The sequence below is a fragment of the Primulina huaijiensis genome, chromosome 12, assembly GCF_012295235.1.
Source record: "Primulina huaijiensis isolate GDHJ02 chromosome 12, ASM1229523v2, whole genome shotgun sequence".
Lineage (NCBI taxonomy): Eukaryota > Viridiplantae > Streptophyta > Magnoliopsida > Lamiales > Gesneriaceae > Primulina > Primulina huaijiensis.
This window is the reverse complement of record NC_133317.1, coordinates 692,129-712,769: the sequence shown is the minus strand read 5'-3', so window position 1 is coordinate 712,769 and position 20,641 is coordinate 692,129. Positions and strand designations below refer to the sequence as shown.

The 20,641-nt window shown below is 33.1% G+C and overlaps 4 protein-coding genes across 5 annotated transcripts in view; 3 read left to right on the top strand and 1 right to left on the bottom strand.

The window, feature by feature from the left end:
- Window positions 1–530: 530 nt before the first annotated feature.
- LOC140989316 (wall-associated receptor kinase-like 14) lies at window positions 531–4,021 on the bottom strand. Its single transcript, XM_073458509.1, has 4 exons — window positions 3,047–4,021; window positions 2,203–2,280; window positions 904–2,107; window positions 531–783 (listed from the first exon to the last, which is right to left on the bottom strand). Exons 1-4 carry the CDS (start codon window positions 3,765–3,767, stop codon window positions 726–728), a joined length of 2,061 nt encoding a protein of 686 aa, XP_073314610.1. The 5' UTR covers window positions 3,768–4,021; the 3' UTR covers window positions 531–725.
- Window positions 4,022–6,955: 2,934 nt separating this feature from the next.
- On the top strand, window positions 6,956–12,752 carry LOC140990760 (ent-kaurene oxidase-like). 2 transcript variants are annotated; one of them, XM_073460616.1, is made up of 9 exons: window positions 6,956–7,030; window positions 9,280–9,439; window positions 10,064–10,224; window positions 10,811–10,972; window positions 11,052–11,192; window positions 11,278–11,532; window positions 11,785–11,946; window positions 12,039–12,233; window positions 12,318–12,752. In XM_073460616.1, exons 2-9 carry the CDS (start codon window positions 9,292–9,294, stop codon window positions 12,627–12,629), a joined length of 1,536 nt encoding a protein of 511 aa, XP_073316717.1. In that variant the 5' UTR covers window positions 6,956–7,030; window positions 9,280–9,291; the 3' UTR covers window positions 12,630–12,752. The 2 variants fall into 2 exon arrangements, with proteins under 2 accessions (XP_073316717.1, XP_073316718.1); XM_073460617.1 differs by lacking the exon at window positions 6,956–7,030 and adding an exon at window positions 7,055–7,073.
- A 1,321-nt stretch (window positions 12,753–14,073) lies between these two features.
- On the top strand, window positions 14,074–15,290 carry LOC140990335 (uncharacterized). Its single transcript, XM_073459980.1, has one exon. It carries the CDS (start codon window positions 14,306–14,308, stop codon window positions 15,047–15,049), a length of 744 nt encoding a protein of 247 aa, XP_073316081.1. The 5' UTR covers window positions 14,074–14,305; the 3' UTR covers window positions 15,050–15,290.
- Window positions 15,291–20,183: 4,893 nt separating this feature from the next.
- Window positions 20,184–20,641, top strand: part of LOC140990048 (serpin-ZX-like) — a 4,357-nt gene continuing 3,899 nt past the window's right edge. The window contains exon 1 of the mRNA XM_073459633.1: window positions 20,184–20,573. Within this exon, the coding sequence (XP_073315734.1) occupies window positions 20,184–20,573 (390 nt within the window). The remainder of the gene's footprint in view (window positions 20,574–20,641) is intronic.

Below are 20,641 nucleotides of genomic sequence, written 5' to 3'. Positions count from 1 at the left end.
GTTAGTCAACAACTCCATAGATGTAATTCAAGAGAGAATGGAGTTTTGATAAAATAAATTATTGATCTGGCTAGAGGGCTACTCATGGTTCAGGTGGGAACTTTAGGCGTAGTGTTGGATCAAAATAGGGGGATTTTTGCCGTTACGAGTCCTTATATGTTGAGACCGGCACGTCGACGCTCGGCTCCTCCGTTGACATCACGTCGTTAAAACTTGTAAGTTCCTAGACCGGGCCGAAACGGTTTCGGTTTTCTCCTAATGTTCGAGTTTTAATTGCATGATTTTGTTCGGTGGGAAGGGCCTCCCGCAGATAATTATCGGGCATAATTTTGCTCTTTCATAATTATAATCGGCCACATGAAATACACGAATGAAAGTTGTAGCGATGGGACATACATATATTTTTATACAAGATGTTCGCTCGATCATTTATCAGAATAGAGGGTGTACATAATTTTATAATAATAATAACAATAATCTCTCTCCAAAAGAAAACTATCACATTTATCAACATGTTTTTTTAAAGTGCAATATTAGAATACAGTATGACATATATATTTCAATACTTTTGACTAAAATCAAACAGTCTGTATAAAATAAATAAAAATCAGATAGTCGAAAGAGTAATATATTTTAAGTTTTTTATTTAATTTAAAAACCACTTGCGAATGCATGTGACATATTTGGAAAACGGAGTATTTTATCACATAATTTATTAGACCAGCTTATATGACTCCTCTCTCGACGTATAATGCTTTATCCGCAGCAGCGTGAAATTGACATCTGACCAAAAAGTTCATTATATCCATTCGAATTAATTTAAATGAACTCCCATATCATATAATACACGAGTTCATTCAAAATTTGATCAACATTAAGGAAATTAGAACCCCAAATGTTTACCTTTTGAAATGATTCAGCAAACTATTTGATGAAGGCGAGCTCTGATCACTTTGCCAAGAGTCCTGAACTGAAACCGGAGAGAAATCTGCAACAGTATCCGATGAATGGGTGCCACCGAACAGTATCTGTTTCAATGGTTTTTCGCTTAAATTCGAAGAAGATGAACACGAAGATGTTTCGTCTAATGAATTTGACCATTTACTCAGCCTGATCTGTTCCAATTCAATGGCAACTTCCATCATTGAAGGCCTCATATCCCTGTGAAACGCCAGGCATCTGAATGCCAATTCAGCCACTCTGTGCACTGATGAAACTGTCCACAAATCAAAGTTTAGTTCGAGAGAGGGATCGATTATCTCGTCTAGACAGCCTCTTCCAATCCTGTCTACAGCTAATGCAGCCAGATTTACTTCATTCTGAGGGCGACTGAAATCCACAGCTCTAAGAGATGTTATGATCTCGATAAGAACGACTCCTAAACTATATACATCACTCTTATCGGATAAATGAAAATGCTGATGATACTGAGGATCGAGATACCCAGGGGTGCCCTGAGGGGCAGTTGAGATGTGGGATGACTCGATCATGCCTAATCTTGAAAGCCCAAAGTCCGCTACTTTGGACTTGTAGTTGTAGTCTAGTAGGATGTTGCTTGATTTTATATCCCTATGATAAATAGGTGGGTGCATTGCATTATGAAGATAGGAAATAGCCTGAGCTGTTTCCGAGGCAATAGTTAAACGAACCAGCCATGGAAGCCCATTGCCTTTTTCTCTTTGGAGATGTTGGGATAAGGTTCCATTAGGCATGAACTCATAAACAAGAATCTGCTCTTCGTGTTCGATGGAGCATCCTAGGAGCCGGACTAGGTTCGGATGGCTTACCGAGGATAGGAGTTTGATTTCATTTATGACTTGTTCTATGCTGTCTGCGTCTCTTCGCTTTATTCTCTTGATGGCGACCCATTCCTCGTTCAGTTTACCGGAGTAAACGGTTCCATAGGCCCCATTCCCGAGCCTTCTTTTCTCAGAGAAAGAATCTGCGGCTTTCTCGATTTCTTTGTAGGGGTGAACAGGAATGGTAATACCGGCGTTTTTGCAAAGCTGGCGGCTTTTCCTGCTTCTTCTTCTCAGTTTGGATCTTTTCCGTATGAAACAGAAAATGAGGCCGAAGCCGGTCATTAGTGAAGCACCTGCAGCTACTCCTGGAAATCAAAAGCCAACATTAATTTTGAAAATGATTCTTTTTAGTAACTTTTACGTCCAAGCACACTCTAACTATATTGGAGTGAATTATTACCTCCGACTAGAACTCCGATTCTTGTTGTTCCGCCACATCTGCCGTTCATGTACTTTGATGGATTGCATCCTAATGATTCTGTTTGCGTACATATGGTAAATACCCAAAAATTTAAACAATCTTTTTAACAATAGAGTTGACGAGTCCTGAAAATAAACCTACTGTTAGTTTTAAGCTAGAACTAATAAATTTCAGAGATGAGCCCATTTCTAGTATCTCGAGGCGTAACTGCCAAAGATTTGTGGGACTTGTTCATGATATAATTTAAACCAAAACTTTATAAAAATATGATTGTTTCCACAACGGAATGATGAAAGAAAAATTTGGCACATTAGGCTACATAGTGGGTGACTCTCACCGAATATGGAACCAAAATGATATAACAAGAAAGCTGTCAAATTTAGAATGATTATGCTTTTCTTTGCTCCACTTGAACCAATTATTTGCAAAAACAAATATCGTTGTTTAAGCAAATAGTTTTGGTCTCGAATGTAATTAATTACATCATATGTTTTTGTTTAAATATATTATATTCAAATAAATAGTTTAAAAATATAAAAACATCATATATTATTTTCTAAAAATTTTAGTTTATTTATGATTCAACTTCTTTCATAGATACTAGCAACATAAATAAATTTAGCCTATGTTCTAGAGCTCGTAACTAAAATGTAAATTTTAAGAATAAGAATTGCGGTTGACACATTTCATTTGTTAGTTTAACTGACATAAAATCTTCATTGTGATCTAAAATAAGACTATTATCGGGAAAAACTAAAGCAAGAATCTAATGAAAATAAAGTAAAAGTAAAATGAAGAGAAGAAAAGAGATGCTGAACTTTACCTTTCCAGCAACCCAATCCGTCCATGAATCCATCTCCAGCGAACCCCTCCGCACATTGACACCTATAACCCGGCGGATTCCCTTCAACCGGCGTCGACTCAATCTCAACACACTTCGCATTCTCAGCGCACTGACATCCTCCCAGAATCCACCACTCCAGTCTCACAATCTGCACATCCAAAGACACGGAGGAACTGTTCCCGAAAGACTCCATCGAGATCGCAGAGAACAGAGACCTACAACCGATCCTCCTCAACTTTTCATAATTTATAAAAGAGCTCCGATTGTCCTCCTCCGAATAGCAGCTTATGCTGTCGTTCCTCGCATTGCAGTCGACCAGCTCGAAGTGGGTCTGCACCATCGTCGTCGGAATGAAGCACGAGGTACGCAGCCCGCTGCAGTTCTGCAGGAGTACCGCGTTGTGTGACGTTGGCGCGTAGTTTGGTGTAAACAGGCTGCGCAGCGCCTCCACAGGTCGGCCGCAAATCGCCGGAACTGTGAGCAAGATGGTGTCGGATGTGACGGACTGAACGGGGAAACCGGCGGCGAGGACTGTTCCGTTTGAACTGCAGTGTAGTTGAATTTTGCAGCCGGCTGAGAAGCCGAAGGGGAAATGAAGTTTTTGGCCGCCGCATGTTTGGTTGCACGAAGCTGAAATACATGGAACAATTGAGAGAACAAATCCGAGCAACTGTAAGATGTTGATTCTTATAATTTTCATTTTCAAGAATCAGGAAAATGCATGGATTTACGAACTAGTTTAACTGTCCAGAAAATGAAGGATTGAAGATGAGATTGAGCAGATTGGTTGGGATCAAGATTTTGATGGTGATGGAAATGGAAACAGAGCGAAAACAGATTATTAATGCTTGAGGAATATGTTTAGTCGGAGATGTTTTTCTTCTTTCTACACTTCCCTTTCGAACTTTTATGTTGAAAATTTTGTGATGCTTGTGACACAATTTTGTTGTATCTAATTTAATAAATTATAATATATAGCCAAGAAAATCGATATATACCTTCACCTTTTGCTTTATTATTCTAAAACTGAATTTGATTATTTGATCTATTAATCCAAAGGTTTTTACTATGTTCAATATTAAAATCAAATGTTATTTTATTTTATAAACTAAAAAAAATTAATCATAAACAATCAAATTTTTAGTACTTTGTATCTGTCTATGAAATTGTAATTTAAACCGTTTAATTATTGAATTAGATTACGTTATGATTGATTAATTTGCAAATGTATCGAGTGGTTCATAATGGATATGCTCCAAAAGTCAGATCTAGCTCTATTGTCAACTAGGTTGAGGCAGCACCTGAGCTGAACCCAGTGTCGAGATAATTTTTATGGCTATTTTTTTAACCACATTCAGCTGCAAACTAATTTGATTAAATATCAATAAAAACATGAACATTTCATTTTCTTGGAATACTTAAATAAATTATTTGAAACTGGTATGGTAATAATTAATGTAAAATATCAATGAAATCATTTCAATACTCTACTCTAAGATTGTATTTTGATGGCTTTCATATTTTCATTCAGTCTCTTGACAAAATCCATTTGATAATGGATTTGAAATTCTTCCCGTCTAAATACAACCTGAATAATTTTGATATTAGATTTACCTAAAAACGATGACATTATCGATGATTCATATTTATCCAAAAAAAATTTGATTAAATACATATTTAACAAAAAGTACTTAATTTTGTATCCATCTTTTACGATTTCTTCTTATGAAGACTTCATTATTAAGTTTAGTTATTTTTTTAAAAAAAATCATTAAACTAAATAATATTTTATGTTGCACTTGTTGATTCTTATTCACCTAAATAAACAAGACAAGATTCTAGGCATGTGGATACACAGCGCTAAATTGTTCTTTTTGTCAAATCTGTTGATTCACGGGATTAAACACCTCAGAAAAATGAACTTGATTAATTAATTTCAAACTCGCTCAATACTCCAAACATCAGAAATTTCAAAGTCGTGTTCAAAAAAGTAAAAAAAAATTGAAAGTCGTTAAAATGTGGGATCCAATATCATTATCATCATGAGACAAGAATGCATGAAGATAGAATGTACATTGCTTAAAATCTTCAATTAGATACAAATCAATGTTTTCATGTATATATAATTGTATAAATAAATTAGATTAGCTCGATCAAACTTTTCTCTCCAAGCCCTGTTATATGTATAATTGATTAATTTTAATCTGATCATCTAAAAAATGATCAAGGACTCATTTATACATTCCTAATTGCAATAATATTTTAATTTGCATCTCAAGTCATATCATGAATTTTCGATATTGAAAGAAGTGAGAGTTAAAAATTTCAAATAGCTAGTAAAATAAGATTTTGCAGACGTTACCTTAGAAAGTGAGAAATGAAATTAATGATAACTTTTATGTAAATATAAATTATAGGGGAAAAAAAAAAAAACCAAATTAGTATTTTATCATCATCTTTTCAAATTTCGAGGTATTGCAAACAATTAAACTACTTAGTACTTTAAAGTTCGAATCAGCTAGAGATATTAGTATGTATGCGTGTTCTAACACGGTTTGATCCAAATTAGATAAAAATTCGAACAAACAATATATCATCGATTTTACAAGATTTCAAACCAAATCAAACCATAATTTATTTATAATCAAATAAAAAAAAAATCACGAATTTCGTTTTGGTTCGTTTAGATAATTATTATTAAAATTTGATGCTACCTGACTATGAGTTTTAATACATAGTTCTCAACATTGATAAAAACATACCATCCAACAAGTTATTATATGTTGCACTTTGAAGTAAAACTCTAGACGCATCAAAGACTTTGGATCGTGTAAGTCCTACATGAATTCATGTAGTAGGATCCACTCGCAACATAGGGATCCAATGATTATGTTGCACCTTGAGTAAAGCATACTGTAAGCCTCATCCAACAATATATTTGAGAGTTACTTTTTAAATAATAAAAAAAAATGAATCAAGGTTATTTTTGCTAATTATCTCGATCATACTAAATATATATACACAACACATTTTTGCAAATACTTATATTATGTATTATATTAAAAAATTGAATTATTTTTTGTCCTAATTTTGGATACACATGGTCATCTTTGATAGACTAGTTTCGTATCAAACATGTAGGTTTATTTGGTTTTTCACACAAATTAAAAAACCCATTGGAAAACTAAGTTTACAAACAAATTTGTTATTTTGTTTTTTATTCAAAAAATAGTTACGCATTTTCCAAAACTTAACAAAATGCTATTAAATCTAGAAGCTAGTCTATATATTTGAGAAAATCGAATTTTGATTCTTTATCTATGATTATTTCAATTTATCACAATAATAGAATTTCTGTCTCAAAAATATATTTATTTGATCTGATCTAGTTAAATTAGTGATTTTGGTGTTCATTCCTAATTTTTATAATATGATTACTTATTGTACGTCGTTGACGTAATTTTTTAATTTTGAAATTCTTAATATCATTATTATTGATCTATTTTATACGATTTATTATTATTCATTTTTTTAAAATATTTTTATTTAATAAATGTAAGAATCCAGGTACGAAAAACAAATACTATTAATTAAAAACTAAAAAGGAGTGGACGGTTTCGAAACCCCCTCCATTAGTGGAGATCGAATTATACAAGCGTATTATGTTTCCTGTGTATAATAAAATAATAAAATTATGTATTATTTTGAGATTATCAAAATATTTCAAATATACTTTAATCTCAATATCCTGTGTATAATAAAATAATAAAATTATGTATTATTTTGAGATTATCAAAATATTTCAAATATACTTTAATCTCAAAAATATATTTATAATCTAAAAATTAATAATCATTTTACCTATGACATTTCTCAAAAATAATATATAAGAAAGTACATATCATAACCATGATTAAGCCAATGAGCATAATTCATTCGACTGAAATTCAAGAAACGACGAGGGTGCCGTCTTCTTTCTCGGGGACAGCCAATGCTTCTTTTTTCAGTTTTTGTTTTTTAAGATTTTCTATTATCGTTTCTGAGTTGCTTTGCTTCAGCATAGAAACAATGGGGAAACGGGACAACAAAAAATATACGACTCATTTTAAATTTAATTAAATAAAATGGATTTTGATTTTTTTAAATTGAAAAAAAGAAGTTGAATGCTGTTAATTAGGTGAGTTCATTTATTAGGTCATTAATTAGTTAGTTAGATTTTATTTTTTAAAAAAATATTTTTTTAATGGATATATTCCTCCTTGATTTGAGTTTTCATTTATTCCCGTTATTTTTGTGTTCTTCACGACAAAATAATCAAAAATCATTTGAAAATTTGAAGATTTGTAGAGAAGTAAGTATATACTCGAATGCTCTGTATTGCTAGATTTGTTTCAGTTTAGTTCTGATTGTTTTTTTTTTTAGGATATTTGTGAGTGTAGTTATTGTGAGTATTTACAGTCTAAGAACGTGTTTATTGTGTGGGTCGAGAAGGTGGATGGAGTGTGATTCGAGTATGATCGTATGTGCTAGGTCTGGATAGTGGAGTGTGAGTAGAGAGTGCTAGTTCTGGCTATTGTCTCGAGTGGGTCGAGATTCAGCTGTTGGTCGAGATGTGCATGTGCACACCTCGACCCACATAATACGTCTATATAATAGCATATTTATAATATAGCATATTTTTTTTAAATACATATTATTGTCTATAATATAATAATCTTATCTATGTTTTGTAGGTTATGCCACCTGTGATCAAGATAAGACGTGAAAGGAAAAAACAAAACAGATTTCTATATGTAGGAGAATTTGGTAGAAGATAAGATTGAATGATATGTAATTTGTTTGAATTTAAAGACAATCGATTTGATTTTATTAATATGTAATGTGTTTGTGGTAAATTTTTAATTTTGGTGTGGGTCGAGTGGACAAGATTGTAATGTGTGTAGTAGATTTTTAAATTTGAGTCGCGCGGGTGGTAAATTGTTTCAATTTTGGGACGAGTGGGTCGAGTGATAATGTTAGAGGTTTGGTTTAGGGTTTGGGTCGAGATAGGTCGAGTGGGTAGGAAATTTTTGATATTTTTGAGTTTTGATCGTTTTATAATATATAATTCACTTTATATATGATTAGAATATAAATATATATAAAAAATTTATTTGTGTAAACATTAGTTATATGTTATAATTTAAGTATGTTAGTTAAAAAATTTATAACAAGTAGAAAAATGTATCTCTTATTCTAACAATGTGGGTTGAATTTATACTCGACTAAAAATCTTAACAAATTTTATAATTTTACTAAAATTCATAACAAATTTATAATAATAGAACTAAAAAAATTCATAACAAATTTCATGACATATTCATTTTAATGAATGTATATCGAAGCATATGAAATTAATGTTTATTGTATATAAACATTAACAAATTTTATAATTCTACTAAAATTCTTAACAAAATTTATAATAATAGAACTAAAAAAATTCATAACAAATTTCATTACATATTCACTTTAATGTAATGAATGTGTGTGTGTATATATATATATGTATGTATATAGTTTTTTGGGTCGAGAAGCCAAAATTATGCTTCCTGACCCATCTCGACCCACGCGACCTATCAAAATTGGGTCGCGTGCTCGACCCAATTTTGTGACGAGTCATAACCCTCGACCCAGTTTTGATTGAAATTGTTATGATCCTTAGTACATAAAATTAAATTACCAAATTGAGTGTACTACACCAAATATTTTATCTATTTCTCATTTAAAAATGATACAATCTTTTTACAGATTTCAACGTATCTTTATCCTAAAGTTAACTTGCATTCAAAAAATTGATTTCTTCCAAGTTTAGCAGAAAGTAAACATGTAAAAAAAATAAACAAAATTAAAATACATTAATAAAAAAATTAATTTTTAAACAAATTTTAAACAAAAGATAAAAAAATAAATTACATTGACTTCTTTGGTTCCGTCGATGCTACCTGCTCTACAGGATATGAGCCATTGATTTTAAAGAATTTGATAAATCTCGCATATAAATTGGTGAACCCATATAGACGTGGTTAAAATTGGACCTTTCATTACTTCAGTGCCGTCATAAGGTAGTGTGAAATATTTCTACGTCTTTTCCCGTTTTTCTCATTTTCTCGAAACAATGGCTCAATAAGTATAGCAGAAATTGAAATAAATTTTACTGAAATCTTGAAATCCAGTATCTGGGTTGAATGGATACGCTTCTGAATCTTCAAGCTCTGCCTTTGGGAGCTGCGATTGGAGGCCCAGCTATTGCTATTGGTGGGATCACTTTGTTTTTCATCAGAAAATACGTGAATGATCGAAGGAAAAACTCTTCTGGCCACCTTCCTCCACCCCGTAAGTTTTTTTTTCTCTTTCTTTCATTATTATTAATTTTTTTAATATTTAACAGTTTATTCATTTGGTAATGGGAAGGATCGTGGGGTTTAGTTTGTGATGATTTAGTAAATTCTGGTAAAATTTTGAATTTTTTACTATATGTTTCATTTAAGCTTGTAATTAATTTCACTGTAAAAGTTAATGCAGTGATTTAGATGTGTATGGCTGGTTATCGGAGACTGGAGGGAGATTTTTTCGTTCCAAGCTTGATTCTTCTTCTTGTTTTTTTTAATGACATTTTTTCCTGTGTACATGTTCCATGGTTTGAAATAATTATGATCTGATTAATCAGTTAAAGTGCCAATAATCATTTAATCAGAGAGAAGATATATACTGAAACTAAGAATATTGGAACCATTTCAATGGTGATCAGCTTCTCAAAATAGTATAAGCATTATTCTTGCAGAAATCACGTGTCTTTCCTCAGTATAAGAATGAGTTCCTGTTAACCCAAAAACTTCATTGAACTTTGTTAATCTCTGCGTTGTACGTGAGGCATTAATGTTGAAAACGCTCGTACCTGTAATTATTTTGTTTCTTTATACATTATGAAGAAATTAAAAGCTAGCCAACCCAATGCAGAGGTACCAGGGTTACCAGTAATTGGAAATCTACTGCAACTAAAAGAGAAGAAGCCACACAAGACCTTCACCAAATGGGCTAAGAAACATGGTCCCATATATTCTATCAAGACTGGCTCGAACAATATGATTGTTCTCAACTCCACTGATGTTGTGAAGGAGGTAGATATAAGTCCCTTAAATATTGGTGCTCTTTAAACTTTTAGTTTATGGATATATGGTAGAGCATAAATCTAAGATGCTGTTGTGATAATGTGTGATTTTGCCGATAGAGAAATCGTCCAATCTCTTTTTGATGTTTGTTTCTTGACTATTCATCAGTGCATGATGAACTAATATCTCAACACGTGAGATGGAAATGGCTTTGTGATAGTTAAGATACCAGATGGGACAAGCGTGAAATGAATATTAGGCGTTATGTTATATTTGTTTTGAAATGTATACATGCTGAGTGACGATTATTGTTGCATAGATCTCATCAGATAAACAAGTTTAATCAATTCCTTCCTGTGCAACATATGGTGATAGATTATTTTATGGATTATTCATCATGATGCTAATCTGGAATGTCAACTCTGATGATTGGATTACTGCTCTAACGTTGTTTCTGGATGAATTTAGTTTATCTATTCAGTTTTCTGAGCTCAAATCAACGTAGTGGTAGCCTAGATACCACACCTTTTGACCACATATACCTCAAAAGATTTAGTTTCAATATTTTTCTTACACTTGCTTCGTTTTGCTTTAGGCAATGGTAACAAAATACACTTCCATCTCAACACGAAAGCTATCAAATGCATTAAAGATCCTCACGTCTGATAAAAGCATAATAGCGATGAGTGATTATAATGAATTTTACAAGGCAGCCAAACGTCATTTACTTACAAGTACCCTTGGACCAAACGCCCAGGTTTGTTCTGCCGAAGGTGTTCACCAGTATGGTTATTCATATTTCAAGTGATAATTACTAAATACAATGGTTATGGCAGAAACGTCATCATATTCACAGGGATGTCATGATAAATAACATTTGTGATCAGTTCCATGCTCATTTGAAAGCGCGTCCTCTTGAAGCTGTCAATTTCAGGAAAATATTTCAATCCGAACTTTTTGGATTATCACTGAAACAAGTAAGCCCATCCACTTCCAGTGAGTGATAAAACATTGAAATTTTACAAATTCCCAAATTTTAATAACAATGTCTTTGCCGCACAGGCTATTGGAGAAGATGTAGATTCCCTTTACGTGAAGGATCTTGACAATACATTGTCTAGAGAGGAGATATTCAAGATTTTGGTACTTGACCCAATGGAAGGGGCAATCGAGGTGGATTGGAGAGATTTTTTCACATATCTAAAATGGATCCCGAATGAAAGCTTCGAACATAAAATTCAGCAGATGCATTTCAACCGGCAAGCTGTGATGAAGGCCCTTATCGAGCAGCAGAAGAAACGTATTTCTTCAGGAGAGGTTATTTATATCCTTAAAGTCCATACAATCAAAGACCCAAAATCAGGGCGGACCGTGAATTCCTGAGGAGAGGGGGTAGGATGGGGAATCAATTAATTTCAAGGAGGAAAACTTGAATTTTTAGAGATTTTTTTGTTTTCTAGTTTTTTTTTTTTTTTTGCATTTTCAGAGTGGACGACTTCTCTCCCTGGGTCTGCCCGTGTCTCTCGAATTTATTTTATCCTTAGCATTGATGATTAAAGTTTGTGGCAGAAACTCAACTGTTATCTTGACTATCTATTATTGGAAGCGAACACATTATCAGAACAACAAATCCTAATGCTGATTTGGGAAGCCATTATTGAAGCATCGGATACTACATTAGTCACCTCAGAATGGGCGATGTACGAACTTTCTAAAGATCCCGAAAAACAGGTTATTGGACTTTTGTCATTTCTTCTAATCTTATCTTTGTTTTGCTGTGATTTTTACGTGATGTGTGCTCTGATTTCTTTTCATGTAAACAGAGTCGTTTGTTGTTGCAAATTCAAGATATATGTGGACTCGACAACCTTAAAGAAGAGAAGTTGTCTCAACTACCATACTTGGCAGCTGTTTTCCATGAAACAATAAGGAAGCACAGCCCAGTTCCTGTTGTCCCGCTAAGATACGTGACTGAAAACACACAATTAGGCGGGTATGATATCCCAGAAGGCAGTGAGGTTATTCCCAATTTCCTTAACCTCTTGATATATGTACTTTTTGAGTGATTATGTGTTAACCATACCATGGAATTATGTCTGCAGATTGCTATAAACATATACGGATGCAACATGGACGAAAAAGTGTGGGAAAATCCCGAAAAATGGATCCCTGAGAGGTTTATAACCGGAAAAAACGACACCATGGAATTGCACAAAACAATGGCTTTTGGAGGTGGAAAGAGGGTGTGTGCCGGCGCTTTGCAAGCAATGCTTATATCTTGCGTGGCAATCGGCAGATTGGTGCAAGAATTTGAATGGAGACTGAAGGATGGTGAGGAAGAAAATGTGGATACAATGGGGCTAACGACTCATAAGCTTCATCCGTTGCTAGTCAACTTAAAGCCCAGAAACTGATGCAAATGTCATAACTTGTATTGTGTTCCTTTCTGTTTTTGAACGAGTGCTGTAGCTGTGTGATTATGGTGATATGTTGTGAACGAACTCGAGAATTTCAGTACAATTTCCTATTTTGAATAACTAGGATTAAAGCCCAGAAACTGATGCAAAAGTTATATTTATTTTTGTGATGATTTTGAATGGAATTCCCAGGTGAGATTCAGGAAGTTGCACTTAGAAAATAGGCGAAAGAGACATTACACTACAACAAACAGAGATTCTTGGCAGTCTCCTCTGTGAGTGAAGCTGCGCGTGCCTGAACACATTCATTAGAGACCGACACGTGTCTCAGGTACGCTGCCACGCAACCACCTGCGCCTTCTCTCCCAGGAAACTTCAACCCAGAATAGAATAAATTCAACACGGTTTTTAAATTTTAAGTTTCAATGGGCGGCAGCAACACAGTGACCAACCAATAATGCCTAACCGTAACACTTACTAATCATGCTGTCTCCAAGCTAACTCATCCTACATTTATTACCATTCTCAACGTCGAAATGAAATGCTTACTTTTAGGAAATTAAAGGGTCATATTTTTTTGATGTTTTTGAGGTAATTCGGTATGTTATACCAGTAGGTGTTTATTGTAATTATAATTTTCCTTACGGTCTCCCCAACAAAACCACAAATGACTGTCTAGTTTAGTATTCCGTGCACAAATTAAATAATGGTTTCGGGATTTGGAATGAAAAATGATATCAAATTATCGACAAACCCCCCAATACATTTTTATGTATAAGAAACAAATTCAAAAGGAAAATTTACTCCCGACTCATTAAGTAACATGGATCAACCAAAATTAAAGTTCAATGACGATATTGTGAATGAATACAGTATAAAATTGGCACCGGATTTGAGCAATGAATATAGTTTTATATTCATATTTTTCGCATTTAATTTATTCAAATTTTTTTTATATCGATTTATCAATTGTTGTAATGATTCGTACTCGTTCTATGCTCTATTTTTCTATATTTACTAAAACAATCCAGTTCCCTAAAACTAGGAATCTTAATTGGATTTGTGTCCCATGGCCACTAGTATAAATCTACTTCGATTTCATTTTTTTCCAGTACATTATTTAACAATGTTGTTCTGGCGTGAAAAATAAATTTACAAATGATCCAAATTGACAAAAAAATCAGGGATCACTTTAATATATATAGGATTAGGTCAATAAATAATATTGTGATTATTAAAATATTTGAGTAAGATGTGTGAATAATAATACGTTTGATTTAATTGTCTGAGATAAGATTATTTTCAATAATGAATAAATATCCATAAAATAAGTAGAAATTGTAACAAATAGCATATATAAATTTTAAAAAAATATAAATATTAAAAAATCGGTTTTAAAAATTTTATTAGTCTTCGCCACAACTTATACTGGGAGCGTATGCATATTTCTAAGTTTACATTTGAGTATTGATAATATTTTTATGAAGCTCGATATATTTCCTCTCTGATATTATTTATACACACACATCACGATTTACACTAACATTTGCCACTTGAAAGACAAGCTCTTTGAATACTTCTACATATCTCAGAGATAATACTAGGATTCTTTTCTGCTCCCCCACCTGAAAACCAGACGAAACACCATCACACCCCACTCGAAAGCACCGGAAATGGCATCAGAATCCGGTGACCGCACGCTATCTCGTCAAGGGACCCGGCAACCAGAGCTGGAACAGTCTCCGTGTCCACGCTGCGAATCCACCAACACCAAATTTTGCTACTACAACAACTATAATCTCTCCCAGCCCCGGCACTTCTGCAAGTCATGCCGCCGATACTGGACCCGAGGTGGCGCGTTGCGCAACGTCCCCGTCGGCGGAGGTAGTCGCAAGGCCCATTCCTCCAACAAACGCCCCCGCATAGCCCCCAGTACAGCGACTAGCGCCGCCCCCACAATCACCGCCAGTCTGGTTTCTTGCAGTATGGAGAAATACGAGGCGGTGCAAACTCAAACTCAAACTCAAACTCAAACTCAGACTCGAACCCTTAACGGGTTTATGACAAATTCTGGTCCAGGTCCGCAATCTGGATCCCCCGCTGAAGTGAACTTGGCAGGGCGGCCAGATGCTGGCAATTCAAGTTCTTGGTTAGGTGCACAAATGGGAACAAGTGATGGGATTTTTCCGATGAATATGTACGGGGATGGAATCAGTGCGGGTCTGGGTTATGGGCTTAGTATGTTGGAATGGCCCGTGGAGCATATGAGCGGAGGAGATGGTGGTTCTGTGTCTGAGTCTCGGGGTGGAAACACGTGGCAGATGGCTGGTAGCCGTGATGACGGCGCAGCGGCCGACAGTGATTACTTTTCATTGCCGGACCTTGCTATTCCGGCCCCAGCCAAATCGCTAAAGTGAATCGAGAAAAACGGAAATGACCTAGCTCTATATTTTGAAGATATTACGAAAAAAAGGGAACGAAGTAAGAATTCGTAAGTTAGGATTTTGCAGAAAGGGGGCCACTCTCATATTCTGGCATGTGTAAATGCTTTTGAAGATCTTAATTAAAGATTACTCGTGATGATGTCCCTGTTTATGAATCTATATGAGCATGAGATATTTTAAAAGTATAATTTGAATTTGATTGGTTTGCATATGTACGGAAAAATGGTTTTGCTGTACTCTATGAAATCTCTGCTTTTAAATCTATTAATTAATTGACTGGAAGATCACCTAGAGTGTTAAAAGGGTGAAAAACTTAACTTTGTACTACCTGTGTAGAATTGAAAGTGTTTTAGTTAAATAACTTGAAAATGGTTTTTTTCTAGATACTAAATTAAAACAAAAATATATTTTCTATATTTTAGATGAAAATGTTGGTTTTTAGACTCAGGACAAGACTACTATACTCTGAATACTACGTGACTTGAAGGGTAGATAAATATGGATGGCCTCACATACAAATTTAAGGCTAAGAAGCTAGGATTGATGCAATTTCTTGTGTTTGAATTGAAGAGGGTAGTAGGCCTACTGATCATCACACCGCCTAACATATAGGATGTTGCACTATTTGATTTTGTTCCACAGATAGTAGATTTTGATTGACATATCACCGACCATTGTCACCCACTTGTTGCATCATGAAAATGAAATATACATCAATACAAGCCTGTTGTTTCAAATATTGTATATTTTGGTTAATTTCAAAGTGACAATGACTCGGCTTTGTTTCTGCTTCTGCTTCCCACTTGCATACTTGTTTGTGATCAGACTAAGGAACCCCACCTTCTAATGCGTTCTCGAGTGGATTATTTGTTGAAAGAAATTTTGATCAACTTTTTTATTTTATTTTTAAAAAAAAAACGTACCATATATTGAATATTTGATATTGAGAACACGATTTAAATTTTATGTCAAAACTCAAACATACCTTGTGAGGGGAAATTGTATTTTTCATATGTAACTCAGCACATTTTTAAAATTTTGTTCTAATTATCATTTTCATTATTTTTTTTAAAAAAAATTTAGTCAATTTTCTCCGGAGTTTGATGTGACATCGAACACATCACCACTTCAATGAAAAATTTTAAAATAGTGCAAATTAGTTTACCAAAAATCAATAATAAGATCAAGAAATGAAAAACGTACAAATTACATAATTAATGGATGAAAAAGCCCTCGAATTCAATGAGACAAGTCCTTTCTTCTTACGAAAAGGATACATGAAAAGTGAAGAATTTAGTTTCTAAAGTATATTAAATATGGAAATGGGATATGTATACTTATTTCAAGTTATCTTTAAGATATTAGCATAATGGTGTTGAATATTTAATTGTGGATGTGAGGTTCCTGAAATATGAAAAGTTATACGTCTGTATTGATAATTAGCCTCAACCATAATTTACGAGACAGTCGAGTCATCAACTTAACTCTTCATGATTATCAAGAGTTCGGAGATTACACGCGGTAAGATGGATATTTGGGAGAGCTTATCTTTGAGGCTTTACTGTTAATTAGCTTACACCTTGCATTCTGTCAGATGATGATTGGATGAGACTTGACTGTTTCTTGCACTGTTCGTTCACGAAGAATGCCTCACAGCATAATGTTTTCGTGGAGTTTTGGGTGATTTCTTTATATTTCTTCTTCTATTAATGATCACTCTATGTATATTTTGGCCCTTGAAAACCGTAAATGGTTCTCAAAGCCTGCGGCGTGGTGTCTCTGAGCAAACAAACTCTAATCAGCAACGAGAAATAATGACGCGACGTTTTGCATGAAAATTGAAACATACATCCAATTTTTATTTAGTTTTCATTGTGTAAGCAATTCAAGCAGACACTCGCTGATGACGAAATATTTAAAAATCATGTCGAATAACTTGGCGTCGTCTACTAGGTGAATTGTCATAAAGTACGACGACACAAATATTTCTAGCTTTTTCAAATAATTCAGAAATATTATCGTTAAAATAAATTTATTGAAGCTATTTTTATTCAAGGAAAAAAAAAAAAAGAATATTCAACAAAACAAAAATCTATGAGTAAGTCTTGGGCTAAATAAAAAAATGCAAGATGGGTTAAAATTAATGTTGGCCCTGAACAATTACATATATATTATAACTAAAAAAATCAAGTTTGGGTTGGAGCCCAAGTGCCCAACCCACCTTTTGTGTTAGATCCTCTCCTGTATGGACCAAATCAAATCGATTTAAAAATTATTCACGGGAAGTTATTTTGAAAGCTAATTACTTTAATGACCGCTTTATTTGTCTTTTAGAAATCAGAGGGATAATTGTGGATATTCACTTTAAAATTAAAATACAAAAATAGTTACTATGTGTCCCTCTTGTTTTATTATTTTATTATTATTATTATATACTAAGATATATATAAAACACACAAAAGTAAGTTAATCAAGTACATAAACTCATATTCCACTATTCAACAATATTACAAGTATTATCTATGTGGCTCCTCGGATTAACCAATCAGATATCTTGGTCATGGGTGAGTTGACTTTTGAGAAATAAATACCATCACTCGATGCTAGCCAAAAACATAACCCTCCCTCGCACATTCCGACGTTTTTTGAGTTAAAAGCTTGGAAAGATTGGTACCTTGGACCCCAACTAAGGTCGCAAGAGTACAACGTATTCTGAAATATACTTTCACAAAACGACCACGTGAAACTTTGCTTTGAGGAAAGTTCGTGATAACCGAGATTGTCGTTCTTCGATCTGCATTGGAGCTTCAATGGATAGGGTGACTCCGGTGGGAGCCCGCTTTCAATCACAACCTTGTATTTGTCGGTGACACACGCATCGGCTGCTTGGAGAATGGTGGCTAATACAACAACAACAACAACCGTGACCGAATTTTTGAGAATTGCATGGCCCATATCTATTAATATCGTGTGATTATATATTAATTATGATGTGCATCGATGCCTTTTTATAGTCGTTTACAGTCATTGCATTTGGAACGTGATTTACATGTAATATTGTGTTATGGTTTTGGGGGGGGTCAAAGAATTAGTACTAGGAATGTTGTTGGATTATGGAAAACAATTTCGAAAATATTGTTTGATTTCTTTATAATTTAGGAATTGATTGCGGTAACTTAACTAATAAGTAATAGGTACAAAATCATATTTCGATTGTAAAAAAATCAACTCCTAATTAAAAATATTGCAATGATCAACTTTGAAAATAAATTTTTTTTTATAGAATATTTGTAATCTTTTTCAAAAGGTAGTATAATCTTTCAAATTTTAAATTGCTTTTGAATTAATGAATTTGGATTTGTAAAGGAGATTTCAAATCAAAACATTTGAAATGAATAGGTTGAATAATTGAATTTGAAATTGAAACAAAAAAATGTACTTAGGCAACAAAAGAATTTCAAATCATTCGTCTTAATTTTGAACCAAATAAATACAATGAATTAAGGATTTGATATGTATTTAAAATCAAATTCACTCAAATCTTTCTATTCAAACACAATCTTAAAGTTTAAAAAATTTAACCTAGATTCCAGGTGATATCACGGATTAAAAATCCATTCAAAGATATCACATAAAAATTTTAAAAAAAAATTATTTTCTTGTTAGTATACTTTATTTTACACATATAACTTTTGCAGAACCATCACGCGTGCATTAATCGATATCACTGATGTTTTTTTTAATAAATAAGCCGTAGCTGTATATTTTTTATTTTCTTTTTCGGAAAATTTTAAAGATTCAAAAGTTTCATTTTCGTTGTGTTCGAATTAATGTATTTCAAATATTTTTTTATTATTTATAGAAATAAGATAATAAACTTCAAATTTGTTATAAACTTCAAAGATGCTATATACATATTTATATAGAATTTATTGTTAGTTGATATGAATTTAAAGTTAACTTATAATGTTATTTGAAATTCATTGTACTTTATACTAATAATGTGTAAATAAATAAAGTATAAACTTAAGATTTGATATATTGTTAATTGTAAAAAAAATAAAATTATGATTTTAAATCCATATCTTCAAAATCCATATTTCTTATTAATTTCCAAAAATGTTATACCGTAATTTTAGCATTTTATCTTCATATAGACCAAACTATATTTTATATTAAATTTATATATGGGATGTCAAAGCTTAATTAAAATACATTTAGTTTAAATTTAAATGAAGATCAAAATATAATTATAAGAAATAGTGAAGGACTATAATCAAATTTTGATATATGAATTAAATAATAAATAAAAAAGAAAGAAATAAAAAAAAACCCAAGTGTGAATTGAACCTACAACTTAATGCATAAAAAACAAATACTTTATCCACTAAACTACATATGGCTTGCATTAAAATTTTAATATTGTATTAATATATATAATTATTAAAACAGACCATGACACTAAAAGAGTAAAAGTTAGTTATTCTAAGTGTCTCAAACTTAATAATATAACTAGTGCACCGACGCACGCGTTGCGTGCTTGTATAATATTTTTTTACAATTCATTTGATTTATATTTAAATGAGGATCAAAATATAATTATAAGAAATAGCGAAGGACTACATTGTAATTTTGATATATAAAATAAAAAATAAATTTAAAATAAAAGAATAAAAAAATGACTTCAGTAAGAATTAAACCTATAACCTAAACCCAAGAAACAATGACTCTATCCATTGAAGTACATATAACTTACAATAAAATTTTAACATTTTATTAATATATATATTTATTAAAACAGACTATGACATCAGAGTTAATTATTTTAATTGTATCAAATTTAATAAAATAATAATATAGATAGTAATGAGTTTTAAAGAGTACGCGTGGATTCTAGGACGAACTGAATAATATTATAATATATTTTCTGTCTGGACCTTTCTTCTTCATTAGACGAAAAGAGGAGGAAGTTTCTTTTAATTTCGAATTTCGTTTTGTTGATCCACAGCTACTTATCATTTAAGAAACCCATCTTAACCTTCGTCTTCGAGTAGCTTCATTTTCTTTCTGCAAACATAAACGCTGACTCACCTTCACAAAGCCAACTATGGATCTGCGAGAATCAATCCTCAACCAAACCGACGTTTCCTTGTCTCTGGCGAAGCACGTGATCATGACCGAAGCCAAGGAAGCCAATCTTGTATTCTCCCCGCTGTCGATTCATGTTGTTCTGGGCTTGATTACCGCCGGGTCGAATGGCCCGACCAGGGATCAGTTACTGGGATTTCTCAAGACAAAATCAACGGAAGACCTGAATTCCCTTTCGTCGCAGCTTGTGAGTCTTCTGTTCGCCGACGCTGGGCCGCTTGGTGGGCCCCTGTTGTCTTTTGCTAACGGTGTATGGGTTGATCAGAGCCTTAACTTTAAGTCCGATTTCAAGAAAATTGTAGATAATGTTTACAAGGCTGCTTCTAGCCATGTTGATTTCCAGACCAAGGTTGGTTTTTTTCATTGGTGCTTCGGATTTGTAAAACTGTTAATCAAGCTAGTTCTTTTTTTTTTTTT

What these genes read in the sequence shown, in the direction of transcription:
- LOC140989316 (XM_073458509.1), bottom strand. Translation starts at nt 3,767, where the DNA reads ATGAAAATTATAAGAATCAACATCTTACAGTTGCTCGGATTTGTTCTC. An exon ending in CGGATTGGGTTGCTGGAAAG is followed by an intron (nt 2,281 to 3,046) that starts GTAAAGTTCAGC and finishes GTACGCAAACAG; the next exon opens with AATCATTAGGATGCAATCCA. An exon ending in TTGCTGAATCATTTCAAAAG is followed by an intron (nt 784 to 903) that starts GTAAACATTTGG and finishes CTTTTTGGTCAG; the next exon opens with ATGTCAATTTCACGCTGCTG.
- LOC140990760 (XM_073460616.1), top strand. Translation starts at nt 9,292, where the DNA reads ATGGATACGCTTCTGAATCTTCAAGCTCTGCCTTTGGGAGCTGCGATT. An exon ending in CCACTGATGTTGTGAAGGAG is followed by an intron (nt 10,225 to 10,810) that starts GTAGATATAAGT and finishes GTTTTGCTTTAG; the next exon opens with GCAATGGTAACAAAATACAC. An exon ending in CCCTTGGACCAAACGCCCAG is followed by an intron (nt 10,973 to 11,051) that starts GTTTGTTCTGCC and finishes TGGTTATGGCAG; the next exon opens with AAACGTCATCATATTCACAG.
- LOC140990335 (XM_073459980.1), top strand. Translation starts at nt 14,306, where the DNA reads ATGGCATCAGAATCCGGTGACCGCACGCTATCTCGTCAAGGGACCCGG.